Here is a 24369-nt window from a genome sequence, read left to right as displayed (position 1 = left end):
TACATTTATTGGTCTTGTTCTTGATCTTACTTCGAAAACCAAACACGATGCAGAATTACGTAACCAATAGAAAATGAATCATTTCACTAACAAAACGCAGCAAAGCACGAATCTTATAACTGTATATAACAATATAACAATATTCAAACATATTTAACGGCAATGTATGGACAGGACAGACAATATGATTCAATAATTATTATAGAATGTATTGCTGTACACATGTTGAATCGTTTTCATACATAAACATCATTCAGTGGAAATAAAAGTACGCATAGACATTTATACTTTTTTGACGACACAACTACATGGAATTACGACGGAAGGACACCCTTCGTTTCATACTGAATTTTGATTTTGTAAAGATAAATGTGTTATCACATGTTTCAGTGTGCTTGGCTGGCTTTCCATGAAGTGTTTTGACGTCTTGTATGAATTTAGGCACGTCGGACACCAAAATCAGACCCAACAGTAGAGCGATGAATATTAATCCGATACTGCCAATTGTTTTTGATGAAGGTCGATTATCGTTGGCGCTGATAAATTTATTCCGGTATGACGTCAGGGTTTTAACATCAACCGTATTCTCCTCTTTTATCTCGACAACTAGTTGTTCAATGTATTCAGGGCTGATATATACAGCAGTGTTAACGTCGTTAGAGACAGATGACGTCACGTCTCCTGTAATGGAAGAATAAATACAATAATATCAATAAAGATCCCGTAAATACATTTCACATACCAACAGAATCTTACATGGGTCTGTTTCTTGGACAAGGGTATCCCAACCGGAACGTACGAGTTTTGTTGGTTATCACGAGGTTTATCAAATTATTACACGTCGAGATAACCCTGTCCGCGGAAAAAAAACCCACGTCATTTGAATAATTTTCTTCAATACTAAAAAGTCAGAAATTTTAAGTTGTTTTGAAACTTATTTATCACGTCATCTTCATAGGAAACCTATTCCCCTGATTTGTGAGATGGTTAGGCTACGTAAAATGATGACGCTACTCGATTATGAGTAACGTCACAGCACGTGCAATTCATCATACCGGAGGAAGAGACAGAGAAATCGTGAAAAGGTAAAATTGGAGACAAATCTGTGAATGATGGCAAAAGACACACCTCACAAGTATTACAAATGTAGGTTGTCTCAATGCACAAAATATTTGTTTTATCAGCGATTCTAATGACGAGTACTTGTTAGAAATAAAACGTTACAAAGTGAAACAGTTATTTTATATCATAATTATGATAAACAAACAACTTCACACATCAGCAGATAACTTGGTATACGATGACGTCACTCTTGGGAAAATGTATTCTAGTAGCTGAAAGAACGACACAGAAACAGTCTTTTATTCAGAATTTAAAAATCATTTGATTAAAATGACGAAGAAATCTTCAGATGGTTTACACTTAATAACGATTTGAATTTCGAAACCTGTTTTGTTTGCTTTAGTTGCTAGAATAAAACAATCGTTTACTTGCTTTTCATATGAAATGAGTATTCAGTATAATCAAATATGTAAACTATCTTGAACATTACCCTCAGCAGACTGTGTTGAGATGATAGTCGTTGTTGGCGGAGCAGGTTCCTGGTAACCTAAGTACGAGGATATATTGATTGTTTAAAACTAAATTTTAAAATATTATCTCAGTATCGGTTCCATATTTCAACGTTAAAATTAGTTAAATGAAATAATCAAAGCTTTCAAATAGATCTTATATATTAAAATCAAATGCCCCAACGAAGTACGGTCATTATCAATCTATGATTACAGATCAGAGAATTTTCAAGTGGCAAACTAACACACGATTATCACAATCAACAAAATATATTGTACTTACATGGTAAATCTGTAAAATTATAAGTAATATTTTGGACGGGACTCGTCGTGACATCAACTGTAAAAAAGAAACATTTCTTTATATTGAAACTTAAACTGTGATAGTTTTTTTTTGTATTTAACAAACACATGATAGATTCTACAATAAATTTCAAAAACTATATCATTATGTTTTTATCAATGTCTGGTATCTTAACGATTTCCTCATTATAGGCCTAAATTTCTGTAAATATACTAACTTTGCTCATTTTGGGTTTTCACGTATGAAATGGTATCATTGCCAACGTAGGTAAGAGTGAATTCGATGGGATAAAGAGATATATCACGTTCCGATATGGCGCAAGTAGAAGCGGTAGAGTTGTGCTCGCAATAGAACCGATGATGGGAATAGCAATAGGATTTACAGTCTTCCAGTGTCGAATTATCTTTGACTACGATATACGTCAATTCATCCTTGGAAAGTTTCGCCATACCTATATACTCCTTCAAGTATCCAGTGCCTATCGTAATAAAAGACAAAGTAGACTTAAATGATACAACGTTTTCATTGTGTTACAAGCGGCAGAAATAAACATTCACCACGACAAACATACTTTGTAGGACGGTACGATTACATGTTAAAGAGTCCCTTTCAAAACAATTAAGGTTTTTACTCTTGTTAAAACGTTATACCGCTCATGTAGTTATAGTTATAGATGATTATTGTACATGAATTAAAAAAAGTTGTATTTATAGTATAATACTGTTAATACCGGAGATATTAGCTGTTACCTTTAATGTTGTATTTAAAAGAATCTCTTTCAGGAGCAATGGAATTCTGCCAATGCACCAAGTTAATTAAAAGTAGGTGGTAGTTGCAGCACCTTGAGTGACTACACATGAAATAGGATTATAAATTTCGAAAGGTCCATAGGGCCTGTGCTGCAACCCATTTAGTGTCGTAACCATAGGAGTATGACAGGGTTTACTTTTTTTATCTGAAAAAGTATTAAGACCACAGCGGACATTACCAAATGATACACCATTTGATAATCAGGGATCAGTTTGAGAATATGATGGTAAATATGTATCAAAATATTGCAAAATGAAAAAGAATCATAGTTCCAAAATTTAAAAAGTATATTTTTATTAGAATTAAGGGGACTTACCTATAGTTTTGCTGCAAATGAATGAATGACGTTCGAAACACGATGCTGCGTACCAAGTGTAATCTATTGGACGAGGATTGGTTGTTGTGTTAAGTAAAGCACACTGTCGCTCGGCAACGTTGTCATTGGCAAAGGTGGTTTCATATGTCAAGGGATTATGGCATTTGGTACCTAAATACCATTTACCATCCAGGTTTGGTTTATGAAAGCCTATCCATAGCGGTTGTCCAACCAACCTGAAGGCAATAAAACAGTAGATATTGTGATTTTCAATAAACTATAGTCAGCTGTTTCAACCAACCATATATCCCAGTTTATAAAATAACTGTAAATCTTACACAGTTGAGTTCCTAGTCTTTAAATTCCATAGGTGTATTATTTCCATTGGTTGCTATGGAAATAACTCGGATCACACATACCAAACATATGTACAGAACAGGATTAGTTTTTGACTGAAAAAAATGATTCGACATGATCTTTGACATACGGAGGAAGCTCAAACGGCCCCTCCACACAGCATACAGGTTATTGCACGGAAATATAAGCGTGAATGTAATGACATCACATGACCACATGATGTCTTATTGTCATGATTTGACTGGCAAAAGTAATTTGGCAACAGACATAGCCCATGACAGCCCTCTCTTCGCTATTATAAACAGATACAAACATCAAACAAATAACGACTGAATACAGTGATAAATACAAAATAGTAACAGTTTTATTGGTCATAATATCAGTCAAGAATCAGTTCGAAAGTCAGCGTGAATATTTACTTACAAAGATGTCTGGTATCAGAATGAAATTATTCATAACTTCATTTAGCAAATAGAAATTATTTAGAAATGTTTGAATGTTTAAAGGAGTACGATCGCTCAGGTCAGACAGAGAAGTAAAAATGCTATGTCTGGTTAGAAAAGAAAGGACAATGAAGAGAGAAATGAAAACAAATTTCAACCTGATGACCACAGGTACAGACAGGTCTATTTATTATGAGGGAATAAAGTAAATTAGAGTTTAAGTTACTTATAGAATTTCTTGGCTGACATAATGTTATATTAACTGGTGTTGGGCATCTATTTATCTATTTCTAATTCTACAGACCTAATGGTCCACTCAGAGAATGGATAACAACAATTCAATACAAATTTAAAATATCACAGTCCGTTATGCATGTAACTCAGACTAAAATATACATTTGGATAATACAAAAGGAACTAGTGATACAATATTCTTTAAACGAACTTTGCCAGAGATAAACAAAACATATCACTGTCTGATGCAAAAGCAAGAGAGATACAAGTGCATTAAGGCCCGTTTAAAACACTTTCTGACGTTTATTCGGCTTTTCTGGATATAAAACTGATTAAAACGAATTGACCGTAGATTACGATTAGGGATTTCAAAACGTATTAGATTGATTTAACATGGACAGTCAAAAAAACTTTTTACGCATTTGAAAAGACTAAAATGTCAACAATGTCAGCGTAAGACATGCAATTGCAATCGACTTGTTCTTTGAAATATAAACAATTTTTTGACAAAATTGCGCTGTAAAATATCAATATAATAAATTAAAGTTTGGTAAGGAGATAATACCTGATCATAATATTCTAACTCCTAAGAGACTTATCAATAATGACCTTAAAACAGATATTTGTGTGTAACTTGAACATGTAGGTTTTATAAAACCGAACAAGCGCATTGCTTTAGAAACTAATTGACATTGTTTTTCAAGAAAATGAATTGTGATCTGTAAAATAAGGGGTGCCGACACATTTCGCAAAAAAATAAGCCAACCGAACAAGCGCATTGCTTTAGAAACTAATGCGGGTACTTAAAGTACTAAAAAGAAGCCATATCTCTCACACACGTTTAATTCTTCAGGTTATCGCCGTTCATACTGTTTTTTTGCTTTCATATTCCACACAGAACACCAATAGCATATTCTGCAGCTTCTCGCACCCTGACAGCGCATTTACGCACTTATAAAAATGACTGTCGTCGGTTTTTAGAAAATTTTACTACAGTGGACTGTTCATGGATAAAAATAAGGAAATGTTTCGGCTCAATTATCGAACTTTTGGTACACCGGAAGGTACCTCACACCAACCGGATGTTGCACCATGGACAGTTACACGCTGGAGTAAGTAGTAAACCGATATTACAAGATACCTTCCACAACATACGATTTAAACTTGTGTAATAATAATCTGTGATTAACTTTGTCAAAAGCCTTTGAAAAGTCAGTATATACCGCATCTAATTCTTCAATACGTGGAGATGAGATTGGTGATATATACAAGAAATAAATAAAATAAAATAAAATAAAAGAGGAAGTAGAGATACTGATTAGAGACTTGATTACATTTACCTGATTTTAGATAAAAATAGCATTAGCCATTTTGAAAATACATGGAAATATATAATCGTTCAATGAATGTTGAAAATGTTGCACAGTGGTACATATAACACATCAGCACACTTTTTAAATACTACTCAAGGAATGCTGTCGTAGCCTCAAGCTTTTATTTTACATCTATTTATGCAAGTGCCTTCTGAACATCAGTTTATTTCAAATCAATTGTGTTCAGAGGGGCAATCAATTATTTTTATAATATATTTGAGGAAGATAACTGTTGTCGTCCGCAAAGAACAAAAATTTGAAGAAAGAAGTTTGAACCCAGAACTGATCATTTGGGACCCCCAGGGGAATGGGACAACAGTGGTATTGTTATTGGTTCTATTACATACAAGAGAAATCATACACACAGATAGCTATACCCAACTGTACTTACTCTGGAAAACGAAGAATCATTTCTTGTCTGATATAAATAAAAGGCACTCCTTTTGATCCGGAATGAGCAATATAACTCTTCAGAGTTGAGCATTCTTCTAATGCATCAAACCAAGAAGCATTTGAGACCACAAGAAGAGTTTCATCCAAATTCTCTCCCCAGGCAGGGTATGCTGAAAGAGACGTCTGGCATGAGTAAAACTTAACACCAGTAATGAATTGGTCAGAAAAATCAGTATTACGCAATATTTTGATAAAGAATTTCTAAACGTTAGTAAATCACAGAATGGCTTTTATCGTAGATACAACGCATTCACAACTCCACAAAGAAGTAATCATACGAGATCAAAGCACTCCATATTCAAATAAGAATGAAGCGACCTTTCTTAAAATGCTTAAACTGCTGATAATGTACAGCAACCTTCAGATATGAACGTATCTTAAGTTATTTGGAATAAGATCTGTATTAAAGAAAATCGCTTCGAATTCGCTTACATTTGATATGATATTATCAACAGAAAATGATATTATAAGTTGTTTACATTTCCTCAGTTTCCTTCTTACTATTCTTATCTGTTGATTATATAAAATAAAAAAATCTATTGCTTTACTAATAGATCTAAATGTTATGATGAAATGACAAGTTTTATCGGATGTGATCTACGTACTCACAAACTATCGAATGTATGCCATGATATTGACTACTGTAAGCACTACTGTCATTTTCGAGGCTATACTGTGGACTGCTGTAAATTCTACTGTCATTTTCTAGGTTATACTCTGGACTACTGTAAGCACTACTGTCATTTTCGAGCCTAGACTGTGGACTACTGTAAGCACTACTGTCATTTTGAGGCTGTGACGTGGACTTCTGTAAGTGCTACCGTCATTTTCGAGACTATGATGTTGACCAATGTATGATTTACTTTCATTTTCAAGGCACTGCCATTTTCGAGGGTATGATGTGGACTACTGAAAGTTCTACTGTCATTGTCAAAGCTGTGTTGTAGACTACTGTAAAGACTGTTATGTTCGCGTCCGTGTTATAGACTACTGTAATTAATATATTCCTGGATTTTGTTTTCGAGGCTGTGATGTGAACTACTGTAAATACTGTTATTTTAGAAGATTCATTTCTTCATTTATTTCGTCGATCGAATTAAATCGCGAAAATTAGAGTCATGATGTATAGATACATAGATGATCTTGAAAATGTTGATTTTATCACTCTTGTGAAAAGCACACACTTTTTGTATAAAAATTTTAAAACAAAACCCTGTAACAACTATTCAAAGAGAATAATAATATCTATTGACTTCAACTTTCAGACGAGAAAAATGACATTCCAGTTTCCCTTTTACGTACTTTCTTGTTGAAATATATAATCGAGTCTTTATTAACTACACCTAACTCGAATTTTTTTTAGGCAAATCTCTATATATTTTTTTCCCTGTCCAATATTAAGCGGAACTCATCTCTAAATCGAAATGTTTGGTGGGTATATAGCTTATAATGGAGATAGAAAAAGAGCCTTGAGGCAGACAAAAGATCATCACTGACATACTACCTGTGACGTTAATAGTTGTATTGATTGGTACCGGATTCGCACCTACATGCTGACCTGAAATAACAACATATATACACATATATAAATTTATGTGAAAAGGTTGTTTTCATATCATCATATCATCAAGCTTCACCGTTTCATCCTCAGTTTCTTCTACAACACAAATCCTAAATTTTTACCTCAATAATAGTTTATGTTATAGAAAATACATTTTTAGTGGTTTTGGACATCATGCTTTGAATCGTACAATCACGTTAAAATGAGGTAAACACTTTTATGATAGGAAGGAGATTATTGTGGTTTTCATATGACTATTCATGACCGAATGTGCAAACCAAAATAACAAATTGTTCAGAAGGACATTGCCAGTTTGAACTTGAATGCCAGAACTTCAGTAACAAAAACTCTCTTCTTCGTTAAACAAAATCAACATCAGGCGCATACTTATCACAATTGGACAATATTAATGATTTGAAAGAACTACGGTTGGTAATAGGAAGCTTAGTTTTGGACGACATATATGTGATTTTATGAATTATTGTGGAGTGTGAAATCCAAGGTGTATCAATGTCAAAAACCGGTTATCTTGCCTTTGAAAAGAGATTTTTAATATTTGTACAAAAGCTGATGTAATGGCGTAATGCAAAATTGGTACTTCATTTAATAAAATGTGACACTTACCTGCCATGATTGACATACAAAGTATGTACTGGCGCCATAGAGTCACAACCATTTCCAACTCACCCAAAATTTACAGTAGTCTTCACTGAATTGCAATTATATCGTTTTAATGAATGATGAAGTAATTTACATTGCTATACACATCCATCAGTCGGTATCGTTGTAAGACATAGATATATATTTTTCCTATACGACTATTTCCCAGTTAAACGATCGGTCCATAATTGGTCTCGCCTCAGCTAAAAGCTATTATCGGATTCTCGGTTTTTTGTTGAAGTATCGTCATAAGCTTAATTGCCTAGCGCATATATTATTATACAGGAAGTATAACTCTATGATAATTTGAAAAGGTTTTCCATCAACACCAGTTAAATCCATGAGAAAGACTGTGTACGAATGACACGTATTGTTGGAAGAGATAACGATCAATGGATATCGAAAGAAGAATACAAAGCTTATTGTATGTGTGCATTCTTATGTTAACGGCGTCCACTAATGACCACCACACATGTCAATACCACAGGTTTGTGAAAGTAATGAAAGACTGTTATTCTCTCATAATAATAAAGCAGGGGAGAATTGTTTTACGGTTGTTATAATGACTTTACTGGGAATATAGTTCTTTGTGGAATATGTAATTAAACGTGTTTAGGTATCATCTGTATTCCTGTTGGTGCTGTTGTTTATTCATGTTCCATTTCGTAGCATTACAAGCATGGATTGGCCTTGATTTACATGGCGCGAGGAGTCGATGAAGCAGAAGGCGCCTGCCGTTTCGGAACCCCAAGACTTATTGCGGTTGTTCTTTTCATGTATTTTCATGTAACTTTCTTCTGTTGATATCTTGCCCAAGTTGCCATGACGATATTTTCACATTGTTGTTTTTATCACAAGGATAATGATAAGATATTATATAACAAAAAATAAACTGCATGTATATGATAAAGATTAAAAAAAGATTAAAATAATCGGCATTGCTTCTAGGATAAATCAATGATTGAAGATCATAATCCAAACTCACATTAAATAAAACTAGGACAAATATGAACAAAACAAAGATCAACACTGTGGCTCATGAAAAAGTATATTAAACCAGATGGGTGTTCTAAAAGGGTAAACGTCTTCTGCTTCATCGACGACATCCAATTATGGTTAATCCAAGTAAGCAATACCACGCTCTCAAAACGAGATCAAAGTATACAACAACGGAACCAAACCTCAGTGTCCTTGAAAATGAAGAGCAAAATACGATTTGCGAATAACACAGTTATATTATCCCTCAAATAGCCTCAAATTCAAATTCGATGAAGCAAAGGAAAAATGTGAACAAAAGAAAGAAGCACGAGTGAGCATTTAGTGTTTTCATGGTGATACCTGCCATGTTACTCTTGTTTAACCCAAGTAATGTCACCTTCCAAATGAACAGAAGCAACAGCAATTCAAGTAATATTTGCTTCATATCGCATTAGGAAATAGAATAGTTCACAATGTGTCCACTATAACGAACGTTAAACTTCACCATAATTTTCTTTAACCTGCTTTTCTCGAAAACGTGTTTTTTTTATTGTCCGCCGACATCTTACACGAAATCGAGATACTGGAAATATGCGTTTGGAATGAGTTATATGAAATAAAACGACTTGAAAGAAGAAATGTTAAGATATCTTTGGAATTCTTTTTTGAATTCTTTGTGTAAAATATAGATATGTTACTGTTTAGCAAAAAGGTTTCAACGGTCGGCATGATCAGTATTAGCTGAATCAACTTGAAAGAAATGGATACAATATTTTTTAATATGATGTACTCTTTATCTGTGAAGTTAATATCTGAAGACTTTGCATCCGATACATTTATGGTAATGCCTCTATCCATGGTAACGAATACTTGTGAAAACACTTTTATTTTGCTCCACCACTTCATGATATTTATTGTTACAATTTAAACAGTAATAACAACGGAATAGATATATCTTTTGTTCAAGAATAATGTAAAACGGGAAGATCAGTAAGCTGTTAATGGGGAATTATTGAGGCGCGTAATGCCTGCATTGTGTGCTGTTTACTTACCCTTCAATTCGACAAAGGTCCTTTGTCTGTTCTGTGCCCTTCACTTTAGTCTTCAAATGACTTAAACTGTTGACGAACATTGACACACCACTCATTGTAAAACAAATAACAAGCAACAATGCCAACATGTAAACAAATATTGATTTAAAGTCAAAATCGATGACACAAGGATACGATACCTTGACAAATGTACACAGAGAGCAATAGCTGTACTTAAGGGCTACATAAATGGAATCAAAACAGATTTGCTGTCGCCATTTTAACATTTGGGATATTGCTCCTTTCGATTCCTCCCTTTCGGCTTTCTCTGTGCTTTATCATCCACTCTTGGCGTCCTTTTGACACCCATCCTCAAAGTACACTGTCTGATGTAAGAATGTTAAATCCAGTTTAAAATGTATATTTTACATTCATCCCCTTAGCAGAGATCATGCTTATGTGATAAAATGAAAATATTTCAAATGTAACATCAGTTTAAGAATAGATCAGGGTGCGTAACGTAATGAATTGCCAGTTATGTATTATGCTAATAACTCTCTCATAATATATATATATATATATATCTCCTTCCAATACCTGATTTACCAAATGAAAAAAACACCAAATCCCCGAGAACACTCATCGAAGACGAAATCCTATTCTTGATTGCCTTACCTGATCAAGGGTTTACAATTTGAGAAGAAAAGACACCTTTTGCGAGAACCTCGGTCTATACGATAAAGAATGGCTACCTTGGTTACATTACCAATGATATCTCCTTGAGAGAACATTTCGCTCAAGATTATCTTCAGTTAGGGAAGGTGGAAAACTACAGGAAGTTAAGTATGTAAATACATCTGTGGTTTCCTAGGCAGGCCAGTTGTGTTCAAACCTTTTAACCACAAAGGAACGCTGCAACAGCAAAATGTAGATGACCCAAATTCTATTATTTCGAGGACGTTTTGCCCTGAACCTATGGTCCACGTAGGCGCATATTAACTGGCGATTTATCCAAATGTTAAGCTACGAGAGTTTGTATGAAGAACACGAGATATTCCGAACCCCCTTCCATTGATTGGAATGTGATATTCAACATAATTATAGATTTAGAGAGTGGATGAAACGAAAGCACGCTGCGTTCGATTATCTTTCAGAATGCATCAAATCTGTGCGGCCTGTCATTTTTCAAATAACTAGCGTTTTGAAATCTAAAAAAGAAAACAAAAGGTAACATTTCTGATGATGATTCAACACACGATCGACACGCAATTTCATGGATGGTTCGTTGACCATTGTCTGCAGCCATTATTATATTTCCGGTATATAAAGGGAAGTAGCCATGTTCGATAACAAAGGAAGCATTACGTGTACTTTATCTAATACGTTCAAAGAAGAAATGCTAGCTAATCATGCTTCAGTATAGCTATTATTCATATTTCCTGTTATTGATAAGGATACGGACATTAATGGAATTGATTTTTCATGAATTTGAAAGGTCCCAAACCCGCTACTCTAAAACTCTCCTATAAGAACATTTATTTTATCCACTTTGTACACTACCATATCTCATCCAATGAACGCATTCGTTCTCTTGTTACAAGAGTTTCGTTTGAAATAAATGTGATTGGCGGTACATTTGTGAACTATTCTGAAACATATTTCATGAAAACACGTCCACAAAAAAGAAATTTATTGAGTGAGCAGCGTCATCTTCCCTTTTTGCTTTAATATAATGAAGACTTCGTCGAAGCAGGTCACACAACCATGCTAAGCACTTCAGTCTCTTTTCCAAAGGGAGCGATGAGGTAACGTCTTCAAATAATAAGAAATTTAGTGACCATGTCCGTCGACTATACGCACTAGAATTGGAAATCAAGAACATCACAAATTCGGCTGGATCAGCGGCTTACCTTACCTCGACCCTTTCCAACCAGGAACCAACAGGTATAGCTTTCAGACAAGCTGTATGACATGCGGGATGAATTTATTTCCCTTATTGTGATTTTTCCGTTTCTGGATAACAAAACCACTGCATCCACAACCTATGATCTTCACGCTCTCAGTTGATTCGAAATTTTTATGGTTATATGTTTCCAATATGACAATTTTCATGCAAGATGTCATCTCAGAAATTAACTCGCAACACTGGGTTTTGATTGCGGAGGAAGATTTATAGAATTAAAATTCTGCTGACATGTCGATATGTTCTTTTTGTTTACTATCTCTGAGTTTACTTACATGTATCGATATCTCGACAGAGTGAAATAAAGTAACGCAACAACTACATGTGTAATGCAGCAAATTCATTTGTTAAAATCATGGATTATCCAAAGTTCAACGATAATTTTCATCATATACGAATGTTAATTGTTAAAATCATTTTGGTGTCATATATATATATAGATCAATTTGAATAGGAAATGTCATTTTCGCAACGATGTAAATTTATTACACAGAATTACGACGAGTAGATGTATTTTTGAAAAATGAAACATCTGCTTGCAATGCTTTACGACTGTCGATAATGTTCCATTGATGTACATCATGACGGAGGTCTCGAATAATATGAGGTATATCAGACATGATGATGAGAATCAGAACAGAAGCCATAAATACAGCGCCCAGGAATCCCATAGCCCTAGAGGAGGGTCGGTTGTCAGGCGCACTCATACGTTTATTTCGATACGATGACAGAGTCTTTTCGTCGACGACGTTTTCCTCTTTTGCTAAAGCTATCCATTGATCAAGTAAACTAGAGTCCTCCCTCGCCATGGTAGTGGCCGTTACAAAGAGGACAGCTGAAAGGAAATATGATTATTTTAAAACTGGATTTACATCTACGACAGACCTTGGCCAAATCTAATAATAGGCCATCAAAGCATTATGAAATATACACCAACAAAAACACAAAACTTTTAAAAGATTTAGAAGATTCATTGAGATATCATGTTATTAAATGCGAAGAATTAATTATCTTGAGGGATCAAGTGTAGACTGCAATGTTTTAATGTTATATTTTACATTGAACATCTAGTGCAAATTAAGTAGACGTTTACACATCGCACACTGTTGTAGAGAAAATGTATACACAGTCTAAAATGACTATGATACATCAGGCGTTTGGTTAAGTTTTTAGGACGAAGTGTTAAGAGTCTATTGTGCAACAGTACATAAGATGGAAAATAAAGATACGATGACTTCCAAGACAGTCTAGAAAGAACTTGATTCTCGGAAAGCATTGTAAAAATACAATAATAATAACTAAAGGTCAATTTCAACAGTGCTTTTCTGACATAATATATTGCTGTATATAAATTGCTGATCAGAAAAAAAGAATACATTATTGTGGTTAATTTTGGAATGCTACTGATTTAATAGATGTTGTCTCTTTTCAGATATTACCATATCTACTACTTTATACTTACATACAACTGGGGTCGCAATTAGTAAAGGTTCAGTTTTATCATCAGTGCTATAATCTGTCCAGGAAAATAAGTTTTAATATTTTTATTGCAGTTTCAGTTGTCGGAATACAAAATGATATGAAAATTAAATAAAAAAAAAAAAAAAAAAATGAATTAAAGAAAATATTAAAAATAAGAATGAATGCTTTCCTATAATTGTATTTACCGGTTGATGCAGTCGGAGCAAGTGTTTCTGTTGTTTGACCATGACCATAACCTGTTCAAGTACAAATAATTGTCTTAAAAACATCAAGCAAATACCAACATGTCAATATATTCATAACCCAAACATATATTCAATAAACCGAGGGCAAACTATGAACAAAAGAAAGATTTATAAGCAGACTCCTGAAAAAGTATATGGTAAAAAAGATCAGGTGTTGCGGAAGAGTAAGCGTCTTCTGCTTACATCAAATGATACAAATGAAAAGTGAACAAAATGAAAAATGCAAAAAATTAAAATGTTTTTATATGTCTGATGATTAACACACAAGTAAGCTGTCTTGATAACCAACGATATAATTTCAGGATATTGTAGACCACGATGATTCCATCATAAAATCAAAAAGTAAAAATTAATTGTCATTAAATTTTCTTAGAGAAAAATGGACACGTGAAAGGTATATGCAAACTCTAACGGACACATGATCATCTTGTACTCACTCCACTCAGCTGGCCCTTCAAGCGTCCAGAGCTGTGAGAATTTAGTGTTGAAGGTCAAAAGTGCATCTGAATATTTTATTGTATGTAATAACTGTCTAATGACTTCCACGGTAGCCTCGAAGTCACATGATTCAGCAAACAGTACATCAGTTTCCCATAAACTCGATCAATACAGTTTCCCGTGTCAATCAGGTCTTTCACTTATTGTCGACTAGTCACGTTTCCCCAAGAAATCCGTAGCAATCAGTATTTTCACTAGATTGAGAAAAATGTCCTAGACATGAATTAACTCTAACACTTTATATAACACAAATAATTTCACTTCCGAGTGTTATCCAACCAGGAAGAATTATAACCAACCAAACCGCGCTATTAAGGTTAGCATTCCTGGAGCGATTCAAAGATATTTTCCATAATCCATAATCACGGTAAATTATCTAAGCAAATACACTGAAAGAGGGAAATCAAACTGAAGAATCATTGCGGAGATATACAAAATGAAGACTAAAGGGAATATTAATTGACCGGTAATAACCGATGGACTTGGTAGGGACAGAACTGTTTAATGATAATCATATTGTTAGCATGTCTGACAGGAAAACAAATTTTATGCCGCCATACTTACTTGCAGTTGGAGTCGGAGCAATGGTGGTTTCCGTTATATCGCTAATGTAACCTGCTCAAGCACAAATTATTAATTGATATACAAAACAGCAACGGAGAGAGAGAGAGAGAGAGAGAGAGAGAGAGAGAGAGAGAGAGAGAGAGAGAGAGAGAGAGAGAGAGAGAGAGAGAGAGAGAGAGAGAGAGAGAGAGAGAGAGAGGGAGAGAGAGAAGTACCAGAAAAAAGATTGAACAAATGATTTTTGATAAAAAATATACAAGAGATATTTTTCCTTAAAAATATGGACGTGAAAACTGGGTCGGTCTGAGGGTAGTATCTGTTCTTCACCCTTATCTGCTCAGTTATACATACTTAGACAACCATCACCTCAAATACAAATGTATGTACGAGAGCTTAGGTGCGATAATTTATTGACACCTACAACCAGTAATGAAGAGCTGACCCTTTTAATAGACAAACTATCTTATCATTTCACCCTTGTCTGTGTGTGAACACGGAATCAAAGAACTTGATGACTTACATGGTAAATCTGTAACTTGATAACTTTCGTTATAAACAGCGCTTGATAGCTGTGTCACTGAAACTAAAGTAGGATTACATGTAGAAGCAGCAACATTTCACATAATGTAGCATGTCAAATCAGCATCAAATTAACACTAGCCTTTTAATGTATTTCCTAATGCTATCGTACAATTGCAATCGATCAAAGTATTTCACATGTGAACGCAGGGCAAATACCAGTCTGGTTGTTACACGCGATCAAATTACCTCCGAATATGTATCGATAATTCTTTATCAATTCAAACGGCATGGAAAACATATTTTTACTGTTTTCAATACTGAGCTTGACTAACTTAAACGTTTGTTATGATATGAAACTTTGAGTTCCAATGGCTCTTTTAGTCTGTCACAACTTTTAACACCATGGTCACATCAATATAACGATTCTATAAAGATTTTCTGGATAAAACATGTACATATCAATTTGAATCATTATAAATAATTTTTGCTCATCGCTGATACAGCAGCTGGGGAACTCAATACATACCAATGTTTTCCTTGCTCTTCACGAAGGTAATAGTAGTGTTATCTTCGCTGATAAGATAAAATTTGAACGGTAGATTCAATGCAGACCTACTATACAAGGTACAGGTTCGTGATGGAGAGTCGTATTTCGTAGTAAACACCTTATTCGCTCTCACTTGCCTCTTGCAGTTTTCAGAAGTCGTGTTGAAATAAGTTTTCTTAGATGTATCGCCGCTGAGGACATTTTGTGGCTGCATGCCATCATATCGTACCACAGGTCGAGGCCCTTAGAGAAAAGAAGCTTTTGTACTGTACCATTAGAATTTGATGATCTTAAATGAGAACCAAACTAGTGTGCGACATTGTTATTAATTCATGACCAGACCCAGTGTATAACTTGCTGATTAACTGTTTAAACATCATAAATAGACGCTTGTAGGGATATAGAGTACAGGATATAGGTTCTAGATCTGACAATTTACAGAACAAGTCTCAAAGCTTCGTTCTAAATGGTAAATCATTTGAATTGTTAATTTGGACACCACTGAACACAAACTACTTGTAGAAATGATCCAGTGATGGAAATACCGACTGTCCGTGGTTGGATTAATGAAAGATCAAAGCATCAAAATCTTATATAAGCCGAATTATCATCGCTTTGATTTGTTTGTTATTGTATTTTAAAACAAAGGTACATAATATTTTTTCAACTTACCTATGACCTGTTCACAAATGAACGGATGTCGCTCGTAACAGGACGTTGCATACCAGCTGTTAGCCATATTTGCGGCATTCACTGACATGTTGAGTAGCAGGCATTGACGTTCACCAGCAGTGTTGTTTACAAATGATTTTTTCATATTCTCATTTATTGTTCTGTGACAGTCATCCCGTAGATACCAAACGTCGTTTAAATTAGGTTTCAATAGTCCCGTCCACAGCGGGACGTCTAGGAATCTGTTCATACAATAAATACACATGTTATATAGAAATTAACATCACGATGAAAAATTGAAGTTTTTGTGTTTTGAAATGTTAAAAAGTTATATATATATTTTAAAATAGAAGTCATACAAGAAATAGCAGTATATTAATGTCTTTGTGAGAATGATAGATAACATTTCATGAAAAAATATGAATAAACAATTTTCCACTCATTTTCAACTCCATACCTGGTCTGTGTTGTAAAAACAATAAAGCGGGGGTTACATTGACGAGTAATCTAAAGTAGAAAATTATGCTTAGGTTTTACATTTTCAATGTAAATACAGGTGTTATATAAAAAAACCAAGATGATCGAAGGTAATTGCGAAAAACATCTGCCTTGAAAATATAAATGCACCATGATTATCAGTATTTAAACATCTCCTGATACGTTGAATGTGCTAATACCATTTATAATCGCTCTATTCCATCTGTATTAACAGTGGAAGGCTAACTCTATACAAAATTTTCTTTAGTTGTGACAAAATACTAACGAACAACTCCTTTTAATGTCATACTTACTCAGGATGATTCTGGAAAAGGTAATTCCGGATATGAAGAAACAAATATCCAGTTGATGTTGCTATAGCAATGGAATAGCCAAGAGATTTACACTCCTTAAACGCGTCAAACCACGAGGCATTCGAATTGACCACTGCCAAGGAAGCCAATTTCGCTCCTCCAAAGTAACCTGGGGAAAACATGAATGGAAATTGAATGACATTCCTCATTGACTGAGTATATAATATACACTATCTAAAATTTATTCACAAATTTGTCTATCTTTCTGATTATTTCTTACTGATACTGTATGCGACTGTATAGCGTTAACAAATCAAGGTAAACTCGGCATTACATAAGGATATGAATTTTAAACATATAACTTTCACTTAGTGAATATTAATATGTTAATAGTTTGTATATAAAACTATATCTATATATTGCAGCAAATGTAGATAAAAAGCAATTTACATCAAATAATTTTTACTGTAAAACATGCTATGGTTTATTAGATAAATATGTCACTTCTAGAATCGTGATGTTCTTTAGTATGTTTGGACATATATAAAAACTAAAGTATACAGTTCCATTCTTGTACTAACGTTAATTAAATTGCCTCTAATATCGCGTACCTACTACACCAAGCGTTGAATTGGACACCTGCCCATTCCCTATCGCAAACATTTCTGTAAATAGATATTTCGAAAAAAATGTGCGTTAATTTATACCGCCAAAGATGTACAAGTTTAAGTATATCTTGAACTGTAGACTATATGGGTGAAACAGAAAGTGACAATGTATCATAAAAATATTACTATATATTCATGAATCGGCTTCACCAACCTAAAAAATAGCATCTATTGTTATTGCCTAACTACCTTTAAAACGACACAGCAATAAATCTTAACAATGTAGCATACCGACAATTTAAGGCAATAACTTACTTGTAAACGCCAAAAGTAGAAGACGAAGAAAAACATCCGAGTGCAGTAAATTCATATTCGCTCTGTAAATAACACATAATCACAAGAAAATATTTAAGTTTAGTGTTGATACAAGAATTGTGTAACCAAAAAGACATGAGTTCTCTGCAATTACCATTTTACTCATCAAGTCGTATTACAGCAAATAAAGGTGTTTTTACGGTTACTTGATAATCTTTGCAGAACAACAGCCATAAATAATTCAGAATCATAGTAATTAAGCTATAAAGCCGAGAAAGGATGTTACTTAACATTCGTTTCGAATCACTTTCCACACTAAGCCTTTGAAACTGTATTCAGGAAGAAAAAAAAAAGCAAAAACAATTAATTGCTAGTGCATTACGAAAACAACATGCATGTGTATGAAGAGATAGTTTACCTGTTTCCAGTCGCCCGATACCAAAGGGTTATCCAAAATCGTACATGTTACTTTAAGGGTATTTAACGTCATATCGAATTTCTATTTCAAATCATAAAAAGTGCAAACAAATGTTCTTCGATATAGAACGTTTATTGGTCACCTAATTTTGCAATTGTTATATTGTAATGTTCATAGTAGTAGTGATCGCTGAATAAATATAGATGTTTAGGTAGCTTCCGGTCATACCCTAGGCGGCTAAGCTATGATGTTATAAATTTATAGTGATTTGTTACATCGGTTTAGAGTTTGAACCAATGTCCTCTCTGCACCCATCGATAGATAAATGAAGTGCGTTCAGATCAAATTGTTGATGTAGTGCAATTATATCACTAATCTTTCCATTGCAAAAAGACTCTTTGCAACCTAAAACGAAGTCATTCAGTTAGCAAAAATGGTATTCTTTTATACCAGCATAAAACTAAAAAAACAAATCCTATCAAAGATTAAAAACAAATAAGCAAGAAAGACATCGATTCCCATTTAGATTTCAGACAGCTGCCTGGGTTAGTAACAACGAACTGTGTTCCCTCTCAAGCTCGATTCTTCATTTTACTAAATTATACAAAAATAAGCGTCACGAAACATAAGTAGGACACATTAGATGTGCGATATGATATAAAATAGAATGATTTAACGTAAAAGCAACATAGGAAGATAATATCTTGAATGATGATAATTGATAACGTATTTATATATCAAGTACATCCTGGCTGAATGCGATGATCTGGCCACATAGCAACGTTGTATGAAGTTTTATTACCAAAATATACGTTATCAAACTCCTATCCAGGTTGTCTTCTCAAAGTCTTCCCCGCCATATTGTCATATGCGCGTTTCACAGATTCACTATTTCAAACATCAGAAACGTATCTGTTCTCCTTATGTAACAAGTTACATACTGGATTATTTATATGTAAGTTAGATAACTCTTCCACATGATCCTCTTGGTAGTTGAACACATGTTTAAGCAACTCCACATACTTTGATATAAAATAGAGTTAAATCACTGCTATCTTGAAATTAAATTATCAGTGAATGCAACAATTCTTCAACAAAAGTATTTCATCATTTAAAAGGCACGAGCCTCATATACATACATGCTATTATAGCAAAGGATGACACGTGACATGATTATACACAAATATAGCATAATCTATCGTAGGCTATTAGATATATTTCTTTGTTGATGAAGAGGTAACAGGGGAAACATCACTAGAATACTAAGACATTGATATACAGTATTGAGGAAAGCTGTTTGTTTCTGAACTTTAAGTAGTTAATCCATCCAATAAGAGATACATCCTGAACACACAGTGCTGCAATATATAAAATGGAAAAGTTCAAATAATAAAGAATATACATGTACTTTATTTATTCTATAACAATTGCGAAGCAAGTTTTTCCAACTTATATTAATCACTCAACAATGTTGAACAGATAGAAGCGCGCAAGGGGTCTTCCTGTGGGAGGAAACCGGAGTACCTTTTCACATCCATTCCAGGAATAGAACCCGGGATGGCTATGTGAAAGGCGAGTGCGTTACCACTGCGCCACCCGACCACCCTATAAATTAAAAAAAAGCTATTTACTTTCAGTAGATAGATAGGAACTGATGCGACTTTATAAGCTCAGTCTTTGTCTAATTTTGGATAAAATGGCTTTAATTTGATCGATCTACATCAGTCATCAATGTTCAAATAATACAAAATAGAAACTGTTCATTTTTGCTTTTGTTGTGTTAAGATACACATGAATTTGGTTTCTTAACATTCTAATTTTAACACACCCTTTACTAACGTTGTTTAGGTCAGAATGATGAATAGATTGAAACATAATTAATCAAATACATTTGATATCTTGGAAATGAATTTAAATGCTTAAAAATGATTTTATTTGCAGCTTACACGACATGTTAGATAATACATCGATAACAATGATTATCTTTCAACATTAAACCGATATAAATAAAGGATGGGTTATTCGATCGTTTTAATGAAATCAATCTTCTGCATACGATAGATTACACGACAGAAAAGTTGTTTATTGATGGTGCAGAAATCTATATCATGTATCCATGTTTATGTTGTTTCCGTCCAGACAATCAACAATCTCCATCAATACGTGTAGAGCAGTCATAATGATCTTTTAACAAACGACTACATTAAAAAGCCGGTACAACATAAAAGCAAGCATTCGGGAAATTAGAAAACAAACATTACGGTTATTGGAATAGAACAATTAGCAAAATTGTTTAAAGGAACATTTGCGTCTGTCACCTGAGTGTCATTTACACATCATAATAATGTATCTGTGTAAAAGCATTGTTTAATCAAACATTAAACCGCCATCCGGCACCACATGAGAAGATATTATCACAGCTTGTTCAAAGTAAAATATTAATATGGATGTATTATATTAAACACACAAATTGGCATATTCAATTTTTTAACTTCAAACATTAAAATGTTGAACTCGATTCAAGAAATTATGTTGTTTTCATCATTAAGTGAAAAAAAAATCGAGGTCCTGGTGTAAATTGTATTTAATTACCATGGTGGCAGAGGCTTTGGACAAACAAATGCAATTATCGTTTGTCGGGAAAGAAAACATTATCCATGCTTTCTGTCATTATATCATATACTAGTATTAAGGCAATTTATCTCAACATTCCATTGAGTATATCTGATGAGCTAAAGTAGAACGGATGCTTCATTTTCTCAAAAGACTCCGTAAACTGAGATTGACAACCCTAGAGCACATACTTAGACCAAGATGAAATGTTCAAGCAAACTCGTCGAGTAATTTCAGTTATGGTCATAGCGGTTTGGAATAAAAGACTCGACAGGTTCAAAATCAACCATCATTGAAAGTTTGAAGCCAAACTTACATCAATAACTTTCGGATATCAATATGCACAGTTTTAATTTTTAATTCAATTTACGTATCACGTATTACCATTGGCGTCTATGACTATATATAATGAAACATGTTCTTTTTGCAACGGTCCAAGCGCCAGGCCGTCTGTAATGTTGAGAACATCTCGTTCTAGCCATCAATGCTTTCAACATTTTCAGTGGTGCACTTACGATTAAAACACATACTACATTGAAAAGCTCTTTTGGTCCTTTTCTGTATGGCTATAGCCGGAATGACATTGTCTTGTTGATGAAAATTTGACTAAAATGTATCGATTTCGAAAGTTACTTCCTGTGTATCAGTGAGAAGACACATGTGACCAGACTCATCAGCAATCAACCATACGTACAGTATAACAACAGTCACCAGAACACATCTTCATTACTTTAAATGTACGTTTGGCAAGTCCATGATTTGTATGAATATAACATGTCCCGTTTTACATGTAAACTACACCTTTCAAGTCAAACCATCATATTTTGATGTATGATAATTGTTTACTTCTATGATAGTCGTGTTATAACGTCGATTAAATAAATCATACAACTTACACATGCCATCTATAGAAACATATAGAGATGTATATCCACCTCTGTGTTGCGACAGTTTTACATTTTACTATATATTTAATTGTCCTTTCTATTTCACAGAAATCTGAAATATAGCACTAGGGAATGGTCGGTAGAAATGTCTAGATGTGGAGAAATACTGAAGCTAAAACATGGGGCAAATGCATATCTTAGCAGTAAGGGACATAAACGCGTTCTGCTTGCTAATGCTTTGTTTTGTTTATCAATTTTTCCGATATGTTGACGCATGTCTTTCATATATAACGTTTGTTGCCGCTTTTATTTTCTTTCCAATGGGCCTTTTGATGATGTGATGCTGGTATATAATCTTGTCTAAGTGTATAAGACTATGACACACCTGTACAAACAAAAGAACATGTTTTGTATCTTGCAGGAGTAGACTGTATGAGAAAGGAAGAGATCGAAATGTCACAGGTCTTTTTATCATCTTTTATCATCATCATTTATATGTTGGGTATGGCTATTCCTCATTGGCTCATGTTGGTATTCTGCTTGTTCTTTTCAGGAAGTTAATATTACAACTTTATGTATATTTCATGTATTAGAGCGTTTTATAGAAGATTGAGTTAAAGTTAAGACCAGTTAAATACCGTACAGCGAGTAATTTTCTTGGGAGTAATATTTTCGCGGGGCTCTAACATGACCGTGAACATTTGAATCTTATACTAATCAGAATAATAAGCAAACATTATCGGAAGGTTTTCCTTAAGAATGGAACAAAGAACAAATTTAAGTTCTTTTATATTCCTTGTTGAATAATATAATTCACTATGTTTTAAAAATATAGAATTACATGATCAACGAAGGAACTCCTTGTCCGATTGAACTTACCAGATTGACTAGATAAAATGCTTTTCGCATAGCATGTGTTCTGCTGTTTTAGATTCAGTAGACAAAATAAAACAAATATTGCTAATTTTATTTCTAAATAATCTTGAAACTCAGAGATTTTGAGCTAAAATAATTGAAAAGTCGGTGTGGTTTTATAGTTTGGCTGGCTATCCACTCTGATTTAGGTTTTAGGACTGTGGCACAGATTGGGGAAGTGCTCAGATCCATTGACAGATGTCAGTCTTCCCCGGGTGATCACACATAGTTGATTTGGCGCGTCATGCAACCAACGACTTTCATTTGCGTTTGGAATTGGAGCAGGTAAGTATTGTGGATTCGTCTTTTTTCAGTTGTCTCATTTCCTGTAATGTATCAATGCTTATCAAGTAAATTTGTGAAATCATTATATATTTGTTTTAAAATGAAAACGCAATGATACAATCCAGAATGCTGAATGACCTTTGATTTTAAGATCCGTGAGTACCGCGGAATGGTGATACGGGAGTGGGATTTCCTGATCGACGAAGCCAGTATAACGAACACGACATTACCAGGCTGTCTTGGACTTTGTATGAGGCATTCCACATGTTTTCATCTTGTTTTTAATATAAACACTAAAATATGTTAACGGTACTACAGACTAATGCATGACCTTCCTTTGGAGTTCACTCTGGTCAGTTAGAACAATAACTCAGGATTATATTAAGGGCGAGGAAACCACGGTATGACCTAATATAAATGCAATAAGAAAAAAGAAAACTTTCTTAGATAGAGTATATTTTAATATACACAAAGTGTATAAACATAAGTATTTAATATGTGATAATAATAACCAGATAAGTAAACGAATAATTGAAAAAAAAAACCAACCAAAAAACAAAAACAAAAAACCGAACATTTACCATTTTTCATCGATCTCGAATTCACTTATCATTAAATATGCATTACCTAATACGATGTACCTAATATGTATGGGCTTGCCATTAGTTTACTATTTTAACTTCCGTCTTCATTATCTTTGCCCACTGATTTATGATCTGGTTTTTTTAATGAGATGTGATACCACCAGTTGAATCATTTTTTTATTTACGTTGTAGTTGACATTGTAAATATACCTGATATACCATATTTTTTGAATAAATTCCTTAATTTATCAACCAATTTATAAAGTATTGCCCTGGATGATATATAAGACTTACAATATAAAATAGAGAAATATTATTGCAGTTTACGAGGACCAAGTAGGAACAACGGAATCCACCACAATGGAGCAG

At 33.9% G+C, this 24369-nt stretch overlaps 2 protein-coding genes across 2 annotated transcripts; both read right to left on the bottom strand.

Moving 5' to 3' along the window:
- Positions 1-304: 304 nt before the first annotated feature.
- Positions 305-8053, bottom strand: LOC132546223 (uncharacterized). The gene is made up of 6 exons (XM_060209932.1): positions 8047-8053; positions 7412-7419; positions 2093-2378; positions 1855-1911; positions 1553-1609; positions 305-681 (listed from the first exon to the last, which is right to left on the bottom strand). Exons 1-6 carry the CDS (start codon positions 8051-8053, stop codon positions 305-307), a joined length of 792 nt encoding a protein of 263 aa, XP_060065915.1.
- Positions 8054-12539: 4486 nt separating this feature from the next.
- Positions 12540-18353, bottom strand: LOC132546222 (uncharacterized). Its single transcript, XM_060209931.1, has 7 exons — positions 18299-18353; positions 17376-17544; positions 16585-16826; positions 15892-16155; positions 15364-15426; positions 13722-13772; positions 12540-12889 (listed from the first exon to the last, which is right to left on the bottom strand). Exons 1-7 carry the CDS (start codon positions 18351-18353, stop codon positions 12540-12542), a joined length of 1194 nt encoding a protein of 397 aa, XP_060065914.1.
- Between the last annotated feature and the right edge of the window lie 6016 nt (positions 18354-24369).

This window comes from Ylistrum balloti, unplaced genomic scaffold, assembly GCF_031769215.1.
Source record: "Ylistrum balloti isolate Yb309-2 unplaced genomic scaffold, AGI_CSIRO_Ybal_v1 Utg369876, whole genome shotgun sequence".
NCBI classification, from domain to species: domain Eukaryota; kingdom Metazoa; phylum Mollusca; class Bivalvia; order Pectinida; family Pectinidae; genus Ylistrum; species Ylistrum balloti.
This window is presented reverse-complemented; position numbering and strand designations above follow the sequence as displayed.